Raw genomic sequence first — 16,740 nt, forward strand, 5'->3', positions numbered from 1 at the left:
TTCTCCAGCAGCGTGTCCACGATAAGGAGACGAGAACCGCCTTTAAAAAAGGCAGCGCCGGGGCACAGATCTCCACGTGCCTCTCCACGTGATCAGGACTTCTCCCCGTTTGCGGCCCGTCTGCGATCCGGCATGCCTACCGGATGTACGACAGGGATGTGCTGCCTTCCTATTCTGTACACATGTGAAACACGCCTTTTCTCAACCTCCCTCGGCCTCCAGAATCGCTGCGAGCCCCTTCATCATTCACTTATTTCGCGTCCTGACTATGTTTCCACCACTGAACATGACCATTGATGCCTTGATGCCTCACCTCGAGGCGATATACCACAGCCTCGTTCACTCAAGCTAACCGTTGACTGGTTCAAATCAATCTAAGACATCTAATTCACCTCTCTGTAATCGTCGCTCTCTTTCGTATATATTCGGTCAGGCTCCGCGGAGCATCTTAATTTTGCTCACTTCTTATATGAGCTTTTATTTCACGCTCAACCACTTCAATGTCCATCATATGTTATATTTTTACCCCATCAGCCGACTATCCGAAGCTCTAATCCTCGACTATTAAAGCAAGATCATACAGACAAAATGAGAATGGTCGAAAATGTCGGAGGACATCGTGCCATAAGGACTATATTCTATTAGTAGTTCGATAACTCCCTACACTTCACTAAAACATTTAATGTCCCATATCACTTCTTGAAAAGCCACCACTGCCCAACCCGAATCTATCATTCAATTCTTGATATTCGAGCATTCCTTTCGCTTAAGTAAATTTGTCCTGTCACCACAACTGGCGTGATGTTGCGGCCCCCACAGATCCATTTGGAGCTAGTACCTGGCTAAAAATACATCTCGCGCGGCCCAGAATACGCGCTTAAAACAGCCTCATCTCCCGCATCCCGCCTCGTCGCGGGAGCATCCGTACTTTACTTCCCTCCTTCCTCTCAACGAAGGAAAAAACAGCCTTCTTGTTCAGCAGCCATGTTACACACCCGTGGCTTTTACAATCCCTGGCCCAAAGCGGTAAAAAGATATGGATCGCCGCTAATGTACATGTTTTTGTTGTTCCTTGGCCTGCTACCGAGCCTCATCCTATTCTTCGGCTCGTTTTGGTCCCTGGTTCAGCTGATCCGACGGCGTACGTGGTATCTCTGGGGCGTCGTTGTCGCCGGGCCGCTGATTGCCTGGGGATTGTTCTATCTTCAGAGCATACAGGTGGAGATGGACGCCTGGGCCAGAGACCGGGCCAAATATCCAGACATCTCCTTCATTGAGTGAGCAACCTTTCTCCTTCCATGCCCGGTCTCTCTTCATCTTCATCGGAGACAATACAATCAGAGCGAGACCACTCACTTTAAAAATCTGGAAAACAGCATTGGCGCCTCTCTCCTCGCTCAAGCCCTCTTTGCCACTCTCATACGCCTCACCTGGTCCGTCCTCCCGAATGCAGCCTCGACCTCCCTCTCCACTGCCAACGAGGAGCGCCGCAAGGTCTTGCGCGACCGCCGTGTGGGTTATTACCTATTCGTCCCGCACGTGCTCATCGCTGTTGTCGCAACCTATTGGGCGCCACGGGCCTCGGTCTTCACGCCGTTCCTGCAGCTCCCATTCTGCGCTTATCTCGCCTTCGTCGCATGGGAGTATCGGAGGTTGGCGCGTGAGGAGTGGGGTGTTTACGAGGAGGAAGAGGAAGATGGAGGAATGCGGCCGAGTGGGAGGTTGTTTGATGCTTTGGTGGTTGCTGCGGGTGGTTTGACGGTGAGTCGGCGGCTTCTTTACTTCTTTTCTTTCCTGCAGAAATTGGCTGTTAAAAACCGAAACGGTGATGAGTATCAACTGACTGATGCGGCAGGTACGGTCTATCTTGGGTATCATCGCGGTTGTCTTTGGTATCTACACGAGAGAGGCTTTGTATGCCGTGGCCCTTGCGTGGGCGATTGTTTGTGATGACATTGTCATATTCTGTGAGCTCCCCTACCTTTTTACCCCGATCCTTGGGTCTCATGCCAAGAGTTTCCATAGTGTGTTTTAGAGTGTTTTGGGCCGCTCATCCTGGGTGGTATTTGCCTCCGCAGCTTCGTGGGGTGATATTTAACAAAAAAGTTAGGAGCTCGTTTGCTTCTATTGAACTGGAATAGTAGGAACTGATTGTTTTTAGAAGTTGCGTAATACTTAACTGGCACCTTATCGTTATATTCCATTTGATAAATTTTTTGAGAAGCAAGAACTCTAATGTACCCTGTCTACAGCTTGACTTTGTCGAAAAGCTATCTGATTACAGCCCTATCCCGTTATATGGCGCTTAACTCTACCATTTTAAAGCAGAATAAAAGCCCTTTAAACAAACCAGCAGCACTTGAACGGACAATACTTCGTAGTGATACCTAGAGATTTAAGGCACCTATGAGAGAACATAAATCTCATACAAGCCCATGATTGTATAAAAGCAGTATCTTGGTGATGTACTTCTGGGAGACAAGCTTCTATAAGGATTCTCATTTTTGAGGGAGAACAGCTTAAAGTACTTCCGGGTTGATGACGTTCGCAACTACAACAACGCTTTGAAGATAACTGCTCTGCAAGCTCTGGCGGCAACACCTATTCAGCAAGCCCCTTGCCTCTCAAATTAAGAATTTTCCAAGCAGCCTGGTCTATGCAGCTGTTGTACGACAGAGGACCTGAAAAGACTAAGCTCTTGAAGCCTCGCATAAGCAACCAAATTCTCAGCAAATGCTAAGCAAACACCAGCCAGGCCAAGAAAAGGCCACTGAATAGCCTGAATGCAATCACTTTCGCGATAATTTCCACATCATGCCTTATAATGGTGCACATTACGGATTCTATCCTAGCTCATACTAGGCCCCGCCCACCCTACCTTTTCCGTGCGCAACATAGAAAATGCAGCGCAACGCCCACCGTGTCTACGAACCGAACCGTGTTTCAGTTACGTCCATAGTCGTTAACTTAGGTCTTGACAATGAAATGCTTAGGACGAAGGAAGAAGGAAGAAAAAGAAAAAGACCCTCTACCCATAGCGTTTTCTACCCCGTTTCCATACCGTAAAAGAACCATCCGGACCTAGTAATTTGGCGCCCCGACATCATCCGACAAGAAGCCATCAAAGTAATCATCCATCCACTTCATTGCCTCCTGGCCACACTCTTTGCTACCCTCGGGCCAGATGCGCAGAGTGCCAATGTAGCCATCGGGGCGAACGATGACGACGGCGGTCTCCGCACCCTGTAGGCCACCGAGCCACTTGTCAGTGCAGCTGCGGCCGCGCGTATCCATATGGGGGATATCGTCGAGGTAAACGGTCCAAGCAGAGTCCCGCAAGGCGTGCGGCAAGTCCTGGATCTCGAAGGATGATTTGAGTGCGCCAGAGACGACGAGGGCCCAGGTGAAGAGGCAGGAGACGGTGGTGTAGCGTTCGGGGCAGACAAACTCGTCGTGAGGTGCGGCGACGGGTGGCTGCAGCGTGTAGGACGCGTTTGCGGCGGCGCTCATGCGGCCCATGAATGACTGGCCTGCATTGTTGGCCTGTTTGCACACGGTGTCCATGAAACCCCGGCTCGCCAAAGGATCGTTGCAAAACAGGTAGACGCGGAACTGGCCCAGCGTCGGAATGTCCAACTGGATGTCGACCGGGTTTGCGTCCACGTAACGCGTCACCTTGGCCGGCGTCGGCAGGCAGCCTGGCCGCAGGTCGCCGTTGCCCATGTGCTTGGTCGGCACATTGAGCACGTTGGGGCCGTACTCAACCCCCACGCCGGAAATAAACCTGACGTTTTGCATAAAGTTCCGCGCTAGGGCATCCGAGTTTCCCGCGGCGAATGCGTTGGCGTGCTCGTAGTCGAAGTTGATCAAGTCCTGCGCGATCTTGCGCCGCTCGTCCTCATACGTCACCATCAGCTCGGGCTTCGCAAGCTTACGCACGGCCAGGTTGAGCTTCCATGCAAGATTCCATCCATCGTGCATCGAAGTGTTCCTGGAAAAAAGCAAAAGCAAATTAGTATTGCCTGGGGGTTTGCTCTTTCGGGTCAAACACTCACATGCCCTGTGCGGCCTTCGGAGAATGCGTGTGGCTGGCCTGTGCATTTGAGTCAGGATGGGCGATCGACAGCGAGTCAGGCTCAGATACTCACGTCTCCACAGATGTACACGCGACCCCTATCGTCGGTGAATCTGGTTGCAACTCTCTGTCCGACTTGGTATCTTCCAAACCACTCTGAAAAAAGGTCAGCGGCGTAATTTTTCCGCGAAAGTGCAATAACATACCAACCGTCTTCCACTTTAGGTGGAACGGGTGCATGATCTCCTGCGCCCTATGCATGACGAACTCCTGCGTAAGCTCGTCCCTGGACGCGCTTCCTCTGGACTCGGGCTTGAGCTCGATGTAGAGCCTCGTCAGGTTCCGTTCGCGGGGGATGATCAGGACCGAGCCGGCCTCTTCGGAGTAGATGACGGCCTTGGACCACAAGTCTGGGAAGTTGGTCTCGATCTGCCCGTCCAAGACTCCCCAAATAGCATCGGATGAAGCTCCCACCGGCTGCGCTCCAGGGATCGACTTGCGCACCTGCGAGTGGGCGCCATCACACCCGATAACGTAGCTGGTGGTCACCTTGCTCTTCTGCTGCTGAACTCCAACCATGCAGGTAACCTCGATGGGGGCGGTTTTGCCGGTGTAGGAAAAGTCCATGAAGGCCGTGTTTCTCCGGACAGCAACTCCCCGCTCTTCCATGTCGTCGATGAACAGCTGCTCGATCATGCCCTGGTGAACAAGGAGGATGTAGGGGTCCAGCAGGTCAACTGTTTCGCGCGGATAATGCACCTCCCGTCCAGCCCTCCGCATTTCCTCGTTCACGGCAGACCTCTGCTGCCGAGTCAGCATTCTGCAGAGAGGGGCATGTTGTCAGCATACCCAGAAGCAGATGTCAAAAACTTTGACGCCCTTGCGCAGCAGTGAATCAGAAAGGCGCATCTGGCGCAGGGTTTCGATCGACTTGGGCTGGAGGCCGTCGGCCCTGCCAGTCAAAGTGCGGTTCGGCCTGTTGTCGATGATGTCGACCTTGATGCCGAAACGGGCAAGGTTGTCGCTGGACGGGAGTTTAGCACTGGCATCTGCGAGGGGAGAATTGGACGCACGCAAGCATCAAGCCGGCTGGGCCGGCGCCGACAACCAGCACATCGCTGGTGGAGGGACCGCGGAGGCCATGGTTACCATTTAGGTTGGGGACATCGGCGGTTAGGACATCGACGCTGCCTTCTCTGAGCTCTTCATCCGGGATCTTGCTGGGGGACATTCTGTGGAACCTTGGGTGTTTGCTGCGCTTGATCAGATTCCATAGCTGCGGAGGCATCGCCAATTATGTCGGGTTCGAAGAGTGGGAAAAGTGGTGGAGGGCGGCTCCATCTTCTTTGAGTCTCAGGCGAGGCATTGCGGAGAAGAGCCAGCGGGCCGGGACTGCAGGAGCAGGGGCGGGTTCCGGGAGCGAAGGCGGCTACAGGTGGCCTGACCAGCTGCAGAATAATTTTCTCGCTGCGCGCAGCCAGCGGCAAGTATGGCTGAGGGCGTTGCGTCGGTGGATGTGCGTGGCGGCGCTCGGGCGCCAGGGGTGGATCGCTCGGGAATGACCTCCCCCACTTTCCTCTGCGGCTACGGGGGAGCCCAGCGCCCAACCCATCCTTGGGGCTTGCGATGCGATAAGCGGCCGCCGGCGCAACGGCTGCCGCTGCCGCATCGCGACTGCACGTGGCCGTATATGAAGATGGCCCAGCGACTGCCAGCGATCCCCAGCACCGACCTGATGGGGAGCACCGCACCGCCGTGGCTCGTCCAAGCCGAGCGCAAGCGCGCGCTGCAGCGCGCCGCCATTGACTCTTTCCTCGCCGAGTATCCACCCCTTCCGGTAGGTCATTGGCCCCCGCAACGCCCTCCCCCTTCGGCCATTCTCTTCACCCGTGTTTGAGCATTATTCTTGCTTTTTTCCGCTCCCGGCCGTCCCCGTGCCCTCCCTTTCCGCCTGACACGTGCTTCTAGGCCGCCGAACGGCATGCCACGGAGTCAATTCCGGACATCGACCGCGTCGAGGAGCTTCTTTCCAGCATCTCCACACGTGCGGTGAGCGCCGTAGACGTCGTCGTCGCGTACACGCACAGGTAAGGGCCGAGCGCTGGGTCGCGTACGGGGCCGTCGTCCTGATTCAGATCCCGTCCGCGCCCGCCTCGATCTTGTCCTTGGTTATTTTTATTGGAGATCTCTGACGCCGGGCAATCACTCGCAGAGCCATCGCGGCACATGGCAAGGTACGTTCACCAAAATTTACGCGAGGCGGAGTGCGCCACCGCACCTTCCCGCCGCCCTCCGGCTAACACGCCTCGCCCTAGACCAATTGGCACGTAATCCCGCTCCCGGATCGCGCTGCGTGCTAACCGCTCTGTTTCAGCCTTACGGAGGTGCTTTTCGACGACGCCCTCGCCCACGCCAAGGAGCTTGACCGGCATCTTGCGGCGACCGGCAAGCCGATCGGTCCCCTTCACGGGTAGGCTCATTTGCTTGGCCTCCTCCGCATCATCTAACGGCGACTAGGCTGCCTGTTACGCTCAAGGACCAGTTCGACGTCAAGGGATACGACAGCACCATCGGCTATGTCGCCAAAGCCTTCCGCCCCGCTTCCGAGGATGCTGTCGTCGTCGCTCTCCTGAGAGAATTGGGGGCGATCATAATTGCCAAAACAAATCTCCCCCAGTCCATAATGGTAAGTCGGCACGCCGTTGACCGCCCTCCGTATTGATAATAAACGCGAAACGTACTGTTCACTTTGCTCGCGTGCGCGCCGCTCAACACTTCACTGTTTCCTTTTTTGGATCCGGAACTTCCCTTCCAATGATCGCCCTATACTGCCCACTATATATCGCCCGTCTTATCCCGTCGATCTTCTGCTGCGCCCCAGGGGGAGGGCCGCCGATTCATTGGCTGTCTCTTAGATGAGGGTGCTATAGCGTCCTGACTGACAAATGCGCCGGCAGTGGTGTGAAACCGAAAACCCGCTCTGGGGGCTCACGACCAATCCTCGCAATCCCGCATTCACGCCCGGCGGCTCCACCGGCGGCGAGAGCGCGCTTCTCGCCGAGCACGGCTCCATCATTGGGTGGGGGACCGACATTGGGGGCTCCATTCGCATCCCGAGCCACATGCTCGGCCTATATGGCCTGAAACCCAGCGTGCGTGGCTTTCCTACCTATATCCTGGTGCCACGTAGCTGACGTGAACCAGAGCGGTCGGCTGCCGTACCAGAATGTCACCGTTTCAACCGATGGACAGGAGCATGTTCCGTCCGTCATCGGCCCGTTAGCAAGGTCATTGTGTTCGCTGCGATTCGTTACAAAGGCGGTCGTGGATGCCGCCCCTTGGCAATATGATCCAAAGGTCGTCCCTTTACCTTGGCGGGCTGATATCGAAGCAGAGATCCAGTCTCGACCGCTCGTTATAGGCCTGCTCGTAGATGATGGCGTGGTCAGAGTCCATCCTCCTATTGAACGTGTCGTGAGAGAAACGGCCCGTAAGTTAGAAGAGGCCGGCCATGAGGTGATCCCTTGGGACTACAGTGGCCACCAAGAATGCATTGAGATCATGGTAGGTCCCCCTTCGTCTCGTCTGGTGAAACATAGGTGCCAACGCCTGATTCAGGATCAATTCTACACGGCCGATGGCGGTGAAGATATTCGCCGAGAAGTACTCGCAGGCGGTGAACCGTTCATTCCGCACGTCGAAGCCCTCGTGAACCGAGGCAAACCAATTTCGGTCTATGAATACTGGCAGCTGAACAAACTGAAGCATGAACAGCAGAAGCGCTATCTTGACAAGTGGAACGCGGTGCGCTCGCCTTCGGGCCGCAAGGTTGACGTCCTGCTCACCCCGGTGATGCCCCACTCGGCGGTACCTCACCGTGGATGCCGATGGGTGGGCTATACTAAGGTCTGGAACTTCCTTGACTACAGTGCCGTTGTGCTGCCAGGCGGCGCTGTAGACAAGAACATGGATGCAAAGGCAGACACGAGTTATCAACCGAGAAACGAGCTGGACAAGTGGAACTGGAGCCTCTATGACCCAGAATCTATGGACGGCATGCCCGTTGGCTTGCAGATCGTTGGCCGCAAACTTGAGGAGGAGAAGGTTCTCGGAGCGGCCAAGGTGGTAGAATCTATTCTTCAAAGAAAGTGATGCTGCTAGAGGCAATAGACGATCAAGCAATCCTTTCCTACTTCTCTAGCAATTATGGTGCTAAATGATATTCAGAATACCCGTCGATATGTCGGTGGATTCCTGGGTCAGTAGTAGACGAAAAGAGCCGCTTTCCGCCCCACAAACAGCGCTGCCTGGCATAGAACCCCCACACAGCAGCCTGGAAGAATTAACATCGTTACCGTGGGCTGTAGAATATCTAGACTCTTTGTGCTCCAGGAGTAGCTCTTCGATTTTCTTATGTAAGCAGTTGAAGCAGATATCTGGACGTAGATATGAGTCTCAGTTTCTTCAGTTTAAGCATGTGCTGTAGGTAGGCATTCGCACCCCGGAACATCTAACCACCCCGGAGCGCACGTGCGGCTCCAGTTGCTTGCCCTGCAGGAACTACTATATGCGCCTTCCTTCGCCGCGTCCGTCAACCCAACCCAGCTCACCCACAACCACTGCGCTCCATCTTGGCGAGCGCGCTCCATTCGCCTTGCGCGTACCTGATCAGACGGCTTCTTCGTTTCCTTCTTAGGCGGACAGCGCTTCATTCCTCCTACTTTTGCCTCACTGACGTCACACTCAACGCAACGCGTCCGCTGACCGCGTCAGGTCGCACAGCTACAACATGACGGCGCCCGACGTCCTCTGGGCTCAGAGGTCGTGCTACTCGCCTGACAACAACTATGTGATCTTGACCATCGCAATCCACGATGTTCCGGCAAACCGCCTCAATCTCGACTTGCAAGAACGCAAGGTTGCCCTCGACGCTCGCTCGGACCTGAAGAATACTGATTATCACCTTGAGCTGAATCTGCACGACGACATTTATCCGGACGAGACCGAAGTCAAGCACACTGATCGCCAGCTCGAACTCAAGCTGTTCAAGGCTGAGCCCGACTACTGGTGGCCGGCTCTGCTCTCTGACGCCGAAGTCCCAGCCTACATCAAGCAGGACTTCGAGCGCTGGGTTAACAAAGATGCGCAGGATGGCGAGCCCGATCCTTTGGAGGAACAAATTGCGAACATGGAGCGCCAGGAGCTCCAGGCTCTCGCTGACGCCGCGCTCTCTTCGCTTTCCGTGTCGGAGCACTTCGTCACCCACACTGAGCGTCAGTTGGGTGCAGAGAAGCTTACTGAAGTTTCCAGTCTGCAGGGCGATGAGGAGGACAGCGACGAAGAGGACGAGGATGCTTCGGACAATGACATCGGCAAATTCAGTGACGACAGTGACTCGGACGATGAGGATCCTCCTTCCCCTCCTGGTAGTGGTGGTGCGAATGGACGCGATTCTGGAGGTGACCACGCACATCACGATGATTCTGCACCGCAGGACAAGGACTTGGATCATGGAAGCGGCCCCGCGGCCAATGACAACACCGGCAAAGAAGGCTGTCGTGGAGGCGAAAACAACAACGCAGAGGGAGCCAACCAGGAACTGCCTGAGCAATCTTCCGTGGAAAAATGGAGCGATGACGATAGCTCTGATGTAGAAGACATTACCGTTGTCAATGAACAGACATCCGACCGAATCGAGATGCAGGATGATGAGGATCATGAGACGGAATCTGGAGGAGAGTTTCGAAAGCATCTGGCCCAGCACGACCGCACTGAAACCCTTGATTGGGCCAGAAACTTGGGTGGCGTTCGTCCTCTGATTACTCGAGCTGGCCGCAAGCTTCCTTTCAATCTTCGACCCTTGAGCTTTGAGGCATGGAAAAGGTTGGTCGACAGGACCATTGAGCTCTGCGTAAGTCTATGATCCACTTTGTTTCAAGCTTGATTTGATATATGAACAGAACGTCAAGAATTCTCGATTGATGCAACTCCCCCAAGATATTCGCCTGGATATCTTCGAGCTTGCCGTCACGACCGGAGAACGAATTTATTTCTGTCCCGAATTACGACCGAGATATGAAGGCTTGTATGCCAACATGATCGAAGAGGGAGCTTACAAGAAGAATAAGACCTCCGATTTGAGAATGCGGGCTGCGGTCAATACGGCCAAGTCCGAGTCCTGCTCCCGTTACTACATCGGAAATGATATGGGCAGATGCAAAGCGCCGGCTTTGCTGTACGTATCGAGGCAAGTCAGCGAGGAGACGTGCATCGCGCTTTACAGGAGGAACACATTTGCCTTCCGCGATATTCACGGCTTCGTCGCCCTTGAGTGCTTCCTTCATTCGATTGGCCACTTCAACATGCATCAACTTCGCAGGCTGGATGTTCACGTTCCGATCTGGTTCCATGGTCGGACTCTGGATAAGCTGCGTTCCACCTGGGTCTTCAAGGCGGCCAAATCATTTGGTCTCGAGGCTGCCAGGCCGCACAAAGATAGGATCAGAGGATCATTCGAGGCGTGCATCAACAAGTTGGCTAAGGTTGGAAAGCTTAAAGAACTTAACCTCATCATCTCTTCTGAGAACGTCAAGCACTGGCACATGGAGTACCACGAGGCTACAGCCGGGATGCCGAGCAACAAGAAGATCGTTTACGCTAAGCGCCTTAGCCAGGAGGAGTACATGTTCAAGCACGTCTTGGCAAAGGTCCCCAAGCTGGTGACCACAGTCGTTGCCGAGGAGAGCATCAAAGACCCCAGGTACCGTGAGGAGACTTGGGAGGGTGAGAGGGCCCAGTATCAGAGGTACTTCGCGGCGATTGAAAGGAAGTGCAAGCACTACGGCTTCCTCTTCGAGCGTAGGACGCCGCAAGATGTACGTGCCAATGTGACGCTTATACTTGAGCGACAGAATAGGAATTGCTAACGCTCTCTAGGCTTTTCGGAAGAGCCATCGCCTTGGCGCGCTCCGTCAGCTGTGCAACTCCGAGGGGCTCAGCCTTGACAACGTCACGGACGAAGACCTCATGAACTTCTACATCAACTATCAGGAGCCGCAGGTCTGATAATCCTGGCTTCACGATCTTGGTGCTGTATTTGCTTAGGGGATATCAATCGGTCTGTCAACCACCGTGGTGCAACCTCCGGGCATTACATTACTTTCTGATTTGGGCGCGATTCTGGCTCGATGGGTATGGGATCTCGGGCAGTTGAAGTTCATGAGATGCGAGGTGTTTCGTCAGATAGGCATCGATTTGGAGGTATAGTTCCTTCTGCCCGGTGCAAATTCATGGGTAGTTCATGTATACTATGATCTGCGAAGGTGACGTGATGTACGTATGCAGGTATCCGTCCTCGCAGCGGCCAAACCGCCCGGCACAGAGGTACGGGCTTGGTGCACCTTGCATACAGCACCGACAGGTTGGTACTGTCATGGGTTGTAAAGGTGGGTGTTCCTGCAGACAGGGTTACACGCCGGAGTCAGCTCCCGCTTTCGAGCACAAACGGTCTCCCTGCATCACCATCGGCCAAATGGCCGTTTGCCATGCACATGTTTCATGGCAAAGCTAAACATGCAGACTCCTAACCCAGTTGGAGAAAGGTTGTATGGTGGCGCGATTTCATTGTACTGCGCCACTTGTTTCTTTTCTTTATGCTGTTTTCGTGCTAGTCCTACATTCCTGCGTGAGTTTTAGCGGGGATTCCCGCTACTCACATGGCTTGAAGAGAGAATGTTCGAGCACTATACTATATCCTTCCTATGATGGTAGTTAAAGTAAACATACGGACGGAGATGTGGAGTTTCTTTTTTTTAAAAAAAAAAACAAAAACGGTACGAACACATCGAGATACGCTTCAACTGGCAACGTAGAAAAAAAAAAAAAAACACACAATGCCCGCTCGTTGGGCAAATATTTTGCCTTCTATTGTGCCACGTACACGATGTCGCTGAAGGTGGTGCAAATAGAATACCGGTGCCGCATGCCAATACACAAGTTTTCAGCCGCACGCTATCGATTGAACAGTCTGTCTCTCCTTTGTTGCCGGTTTTGGTAATCAATGTATTATAGATGGAGGTCAATTATGGTACACAAGCTTCAAACACGGCGGTTCATGCGGAGGCGACGATCTGTCGCGGGCGCGATTATGCAGCAGGAAGCCGTATTGTGCGAAGTGGCATGGCCCACGGACGCAGCCAATACGAGGGTTTTTTGACTCATGTTTTAGCCGACGTGAGAGCGACATGAGGTTCTTTTAATTATTGTGTCTCGTATGACCCGACGCGGCGAGTGCAAGGGGACGCGCAATAGGTGATGGCTGTGTGCCTTGCTTGGATGGTCTTCTGTCTCGTGGGCAGATTTGGAGGTTTTCGGGGGGGAAAAATCGAAAGAAGGGCGGGGGAAGCGATTGATCATGTAGCCTAGCCATCCATGCCTTGCTTAAACGTCTATCTGCCGACTTAGAGCCACGCAAAGATGGTCTAGAACCGGGAGTTGTAGAGTTAAATGCACAACAAGATTCCGGGGTCTGCAACAGCCGCATTCAGATGCGCTAAGCGATGGTGGTGTAGTTGGTTTATCACGTCAGTCTAACAGTCCCCTGTTCACTGAAGGTCCCGAGTTCAAACCTCGGCCGTCGTATATCTTTTTGCCGTTCGGCAGTGGTGGGTGGTGTGGTGCTCAGGAGTGGAGTTGTGCACGGGCGCGGCGGGAAGCGGCAGTCATCAGTCAGGGACCACGAGTCGTCGGAGCGCTCAGCTCGTGGCGCCCTTGTTGGCGAGCCCGCCCTTGCAGCGCGCCGCTCGTGATGCCTCCTTTGGGCCTCAGCTCCCGATCCGCCCGCTGCACGCTGAGCTTGTCCGGCGCTGCATCGCCAGTCGGGAAGCGATCGTTGAGACGGACGGCGCACGGGCGACGCGAGAAAAAAACATGTCGACGAATCTCGTGCCCGTTTCAGCTTGCGGCTAAGGCCAGCGAGCGGCACATCACCCCCATCAGGCAGCCCTGTCCGCCCATCAATTTGGCCCATTCCTAGAACCATGAATCTGCGTCAGCTTATATGCGCGCCGTGTGTCCTGAGCCCGCCTGGTCTGGCCTGGCCCTTTTCTTTTCCTTCCCTCTCTGCGTGCCCCTTGCCGGCCACCAGAAGCTGTTCGCGCGCGCATTTCGAAGAGAAGGGTCTGCAACGGCGCTACCGTGGGATCATTGGACCCCAATTCCACCGGCCTTTCCTTATCTTCCCGGATCACGCACCAAACACTCCTGCGCGAGCCGAGCCAAGCAGCCTGCACAATGTCCTTCGTCAAGCGACTCCAATTCGTCTCGGTCGTCGACACGCCCTTCGACCCGTCGCATCGCTTCGCGACATCATGGCTGCTGCCGCCGGGCGCGCTGTTCGCCCTCCGCGCGCTGCTGTCCGTCTACGCCTTCACCACCGCCTTCTTCAACCTGGGCTGGCGCGGCACCCACCACCTCGGCGGCGTCGGCCAGTCGTTTTCCTACTTCACCAATTTGACATACTGGGGCCTGGCCTTCTACTTCGCCTTTGCCGCCCTCCACACTGGCACCTACTGGTTGACCGGCCGCCCACTTTTGGCCAGATGGCCCCCGGCCCTGCAGGTGCTGCACGCTATCTATTACAGCACTGTAACTAATTTCCCCTTTATTGTGACGAGTGAGTGACTTTTATCTTATTTCAATCTTTCAATGATTTTATTTCATGAGTTGGTCTGGGAAAGGTGGATATAAGCCTTCTTTGCTTTTCCAACTCTATCTCAGACAAAAGATAAGGAAAAGGAGAAAGAAATAGGGAAAGAGAGAGCTTGATGCGAATAATTACTCGTTGAAAAAAGCAGCCTTCGAAAAAGAAGAGAAACAAAAAAAGACATGGCTGACCCCAAATTTTCACCAGTCGTCTACTGGGCCATCCTGTCCGGCAATTCGTTCGTCACCCCTTTCACTTCATACTACAACGTCTCGGCACACGCAATGAACTCCGGGTTCGCGCTACTCGAAGTGCTGCTGCCGCGCACGGCGCCCAGCCCGTGGTGGCACATGGCTCCGCTGGTGTTGCTGCTCGCCCTCTACCTCGCCCTCGCGTACATCACGTACTACACGCAGCACTTCTACGTCTACTCGTTCCTAGACATCCAGTCCAACGGCTCCGGGTCCGTCACGGGCTACTGCTTCGGAATCCTGATCGGCATGGCCATTATTTTTGTTATCGTGCACTTTTTGGTCAAGGGGAGGGTGTGGCTGACCGAGCAGGTCTTGGGGATGGACGGGAAGTTCAGCAGGAGGGAAGCCGGCAGGATGGGCGGCGAGATTCATGTTGCGCCCGAGGTCGGGAGCGAGGGCTACGTCGAGATGGAGGCGGCCATGCAGACGCACGAGGCCGTGAAGATGCGTCTGAGGGAAGAGGCGGAGCAGCAGGCCCAGGCGCAGGTGGGCCTGACGCATTAAAGACTTTTTTTTTCTCTTTCTCTTCAACTTTCGGCTTTTACCCGTTTCGAGCGGAGAGCGAGCATGGAAGCATGGGTTACGGGGAAGATGACGATGAGATGGAATCCTTCTTTTTTGCTTCGGAATGTAAGAGACAGGTGAAGGGCAAGTATATGCTGGTACCGCTATGTTTTGTTAATGTTTTATTGTCGACATTGGAAAAGGGGGCATCTGGAAAGGGCATAGCATACTCAGCTCCCCTCTGGTATTTTGTTGAATGTTCTTACGAGCTGTGCAGTTAGTAGATGCAGGGAGCAGTGGGCGTTCTTGTATGATACACACAGGGAATACTGTGCTCCTTTTTTCGGGATCTTCGCCTGAGGGAAAGAAGAGAGGTTGTACGAACATTGTTTTCTTCTTCTTCAGCAGCTGTTATTTTCTTTACTTCGCAGCAGGTCCGAGACATAGCGTCGTTAGGCGTGCTTTTGTCTGTGTCCCACGTTTACTTGGGTCAAATTAAGAAATTATGAGGCGGTATCAAGGTCAGTTCGAAACTTCTGAGTCGAGACACGATATTATTAACGTTTAGATAATACAAAAGCTTCCCGGGCGAGCCAAGTCTATGGATGCAGTGAAGTGAATAACGAACTTTTAACTCCAGAACCCCGCCATCTATGTCATTAGTGATTAGTCTTAACCTCGGCGTTCCTCCTCGTCCTTCTCCTTCTCCTCTTCCTTGAACCCCTGGTCCGTGGCCAAGGCCTGATCAAGCGGCAAGCCCTCAACGAAAAGACTGATGACGCCAGCCACGGCGGCGAGGGCGCACATGACGATCCACACGCGCCTCAGGCCGTAGACGTAGGCGACCTTGAGCTGGGCCTTCTGGAGGCTGTCGTCGGGCATGCTCTTGATGATCTCGACGAGGCTGCTGGCGTCCTTGGACAGGGCGGCGGCGTTGGGGGCGAGGGCCGGGAAGGTCAGCAGCTTCTCGCGGATCTGGTTCTGGAAGACGACGCCGCCGATGGCGACGCCGAGCGTCTGGCCCAGGGCGCGCAGGAAGGCGAACATGGTGACGGCGGCGGCCTGGTCCTGGGCGCTCGACGCGGCCTGCACGGCCAGGCCCATGGACGGGAACAGGATGCCGGTGCCGATGCCGGGGACGAGGTTGAGGAAGACCCAGGCGGGCACCTTGGTGTCGACGTCGAGGTAGATGAGCAGGCCCAGGCCCAGCGTGGTCATGAACCAGCCGCTCCACAGAGCCCAGCGGTAGCGGCCGGTGTGGGCGATGGCGAAGCCGACGAGCATGGCAGCCGGGGCGACGGTGAAGGTCTGCGGGAAGAGGGCGACGCCGGCCAGGACGGGCGAGTAGCCCTTGACGGCCTCGTAGTAGAGCGGGGCGTAGTACAGCTCCGACCACAGCACCAGCCCGTGCAGCACCGTCTGCGCGAACGTCGACGCCGCCGTGCGGTTCTTGAAGACGCGCGTCAAGATGAGCGGATTGGCGGCATAGCGGTCCTCGTAGACGATGAAGCAGATCAGCGCGACGCCGCACACGATGAGCGGCACCAGCGTCCGCCACGAGTCCCACGCGTACTGCACCCCGCCCCACGTGATGGGGATCAGCAGCCCGGTCGTGGCTGCCACAAAGACAAAAACGCCGATCCAGTCGATGCGCACGAGCTTCTGCACGAGCGAGCTGGTCTGGAAGTGCAGCTTCAGGAAGAAGATGACCATGGGCACGCCGATGCCGATGAACGGCAGGTTGATCCAGAAGATCCACCGCCACGACACCTTCTCAGCGAAACCGCCGCCGAGAAGTGGCCCGAAGACGGTGCCTAGGGCCCACATGCTGCTGATTAAGCTGAACCACTTGCCGCGCTCGCGCATCGGGACCAGGTCCGTCACCACGATCTCCGTCAGCACGATGATGCCGCCGCCGCCGATGCCCTGTATGCTGCGCCCGATCAGGATGACAGTGAAGTCATTCGCGACGGCAGCCACGATGGCCCCGGCACCGAAGAGAGCCAGCGAGAGCAATATCATGGGCTTGCGGCCGAAGACATCGCTGAAGGACCCCATCACCGGCTGGAAAACCGTCGAAGTCAGGAGGAAAGACGTGCCGGCCCAGAATGCTTCGATGGCAGAACCATGGAGGACCTTCGCCATGATCTGCGAGTCATGGTCAGTGGCTGCTGGTGCAAGTCATGAGAAGAGTACTGACCGAG

General features: G+C 55.0%; 5 protein-coding genes across 5 annotated transcripts; 3 read left to right on the plus strand and 2 right to left on the minus strand.

Annotated features, from left to right (window-relative positions):
* Nucleotides 1-3,081: 3,081 nt before the first annotated feature.
* LTHEOB_10747 (FAD binding domain containing protein) lies at nt 3,082-5,306 on the minus strand (the record flags this gene model as incomplete). The annotated part of the gene is made up of 6 exons (XM_035507426.1): nt 3,082-3,991; nt 4,056-4,093; nt 4,149-4,231; nt 4,282-4,876; nt 4,925-5,099; nt 5,149-5,306. The coding sequence occupies 6 exons, from the start codon at nt 5,304-5,306 to the stop codon at nt 3,082-3,084; spliced, it is 1,959 nt and encodes a 652-aa protein (XP_035367102.1).
* Nucleotides 5,307-5,810: 504 nt separating this feature from the next.
* Nucleotides 5,811-8,227, plus strand: LTHEOB_10748 (Acetamidase; the record flags this gene model as incomplete). Its single annotated transcript, XM_035507427.1, has 8 exons — nt 5,811-5,912; nt 6,044-6,162; nt 6,391-6,402; nt 6,450-6,545; nt 6,593-6,761; nt 7,033-7,227; nt 7,280-7,639; nt 7,694-8,227. The coding sequence occupies 8 exons, from the start codon at nt 5,811-5,813 to the stop codon at nt 8,225-8,227; spliced, it is 1,587 nt and encodes a 528-aa protein (XP_035367103.1).
* Nucleotides 8,228-8,864: 637 nt separating this feature from the next.
* Nucleotides 8,865-11,140, plus strand: LTHEOB_10749 (HSP20-like chaperone protein; the record flags this gene model as incomplete). Its single annotated transcript, XM_035507428.1, has 4 exons — nt 8,865-9,986; nt 10,036-10,406; nt 10,455-10,950; nt 11,012-11,140. 4 exons carry the CDS (start codon nt 8,865-8,867, stop codon nt 11,138-11,140), a joined length of 2,118 nt encoding a protein of 705 aa, XP_035367104.1.
* Nucleotides 11,141-13,366: 2,226 nt separating this feature from the next.
* LTHEOB_10750 (Alpha beta hydrolase fold protein) lies at nt 13,367-14,536 on the plus strand (the record flags this gene model as incomplete). The annotated part of the gene is made up of 2 exons (XM_035507430.1): nt 13,367-13,748; nt 13,986-14,536. The coding sequence occupies 2 exons, from the start codon at nt 13,367-13,369 to the stop codon at nt 14,534-14,536; spliced, it is 933 nt and encodes a 310-aa protein (XP_035367105.1).
* Nucleotides 14,537-15,208: 672 nt separating this feature from the next.
* On the minus strand, nt 15,209-16,681 carry LTHEOB_10751 (MFS multidrug transporter; the record flags this gene model as incomplete). The annotated part of the gene is made up of 1 exon (XM_035507431.1): nt 15,209-16,681. One exon carries the CDS (start codon nt 16,679-16,681, stop codon nt 15,209-15,211), a length of 1,473 nt encoding a protein of 490 aa, XP_035367106.1.
* Nucleotides 16,682-16,740: the final 59 nt, after the last annotated feature.

Source organism: Lasiodiplodia theobromae (assembly GCF_012971845.1).
Source record: "Lasiodiplodia theobromae strain AM2As chromosome Unknown scaffold_41, whole genome shotgun sequence".
Classification (NCBI taxonomy): domain Eukaryota; kingdom Fungi; phylum Ascomycota; class Dothideomycetes; order Botryosphaeriales; family Botryosphaeriaceae; genus Lasiodiplodia; species Lasiodiplodia theobromae.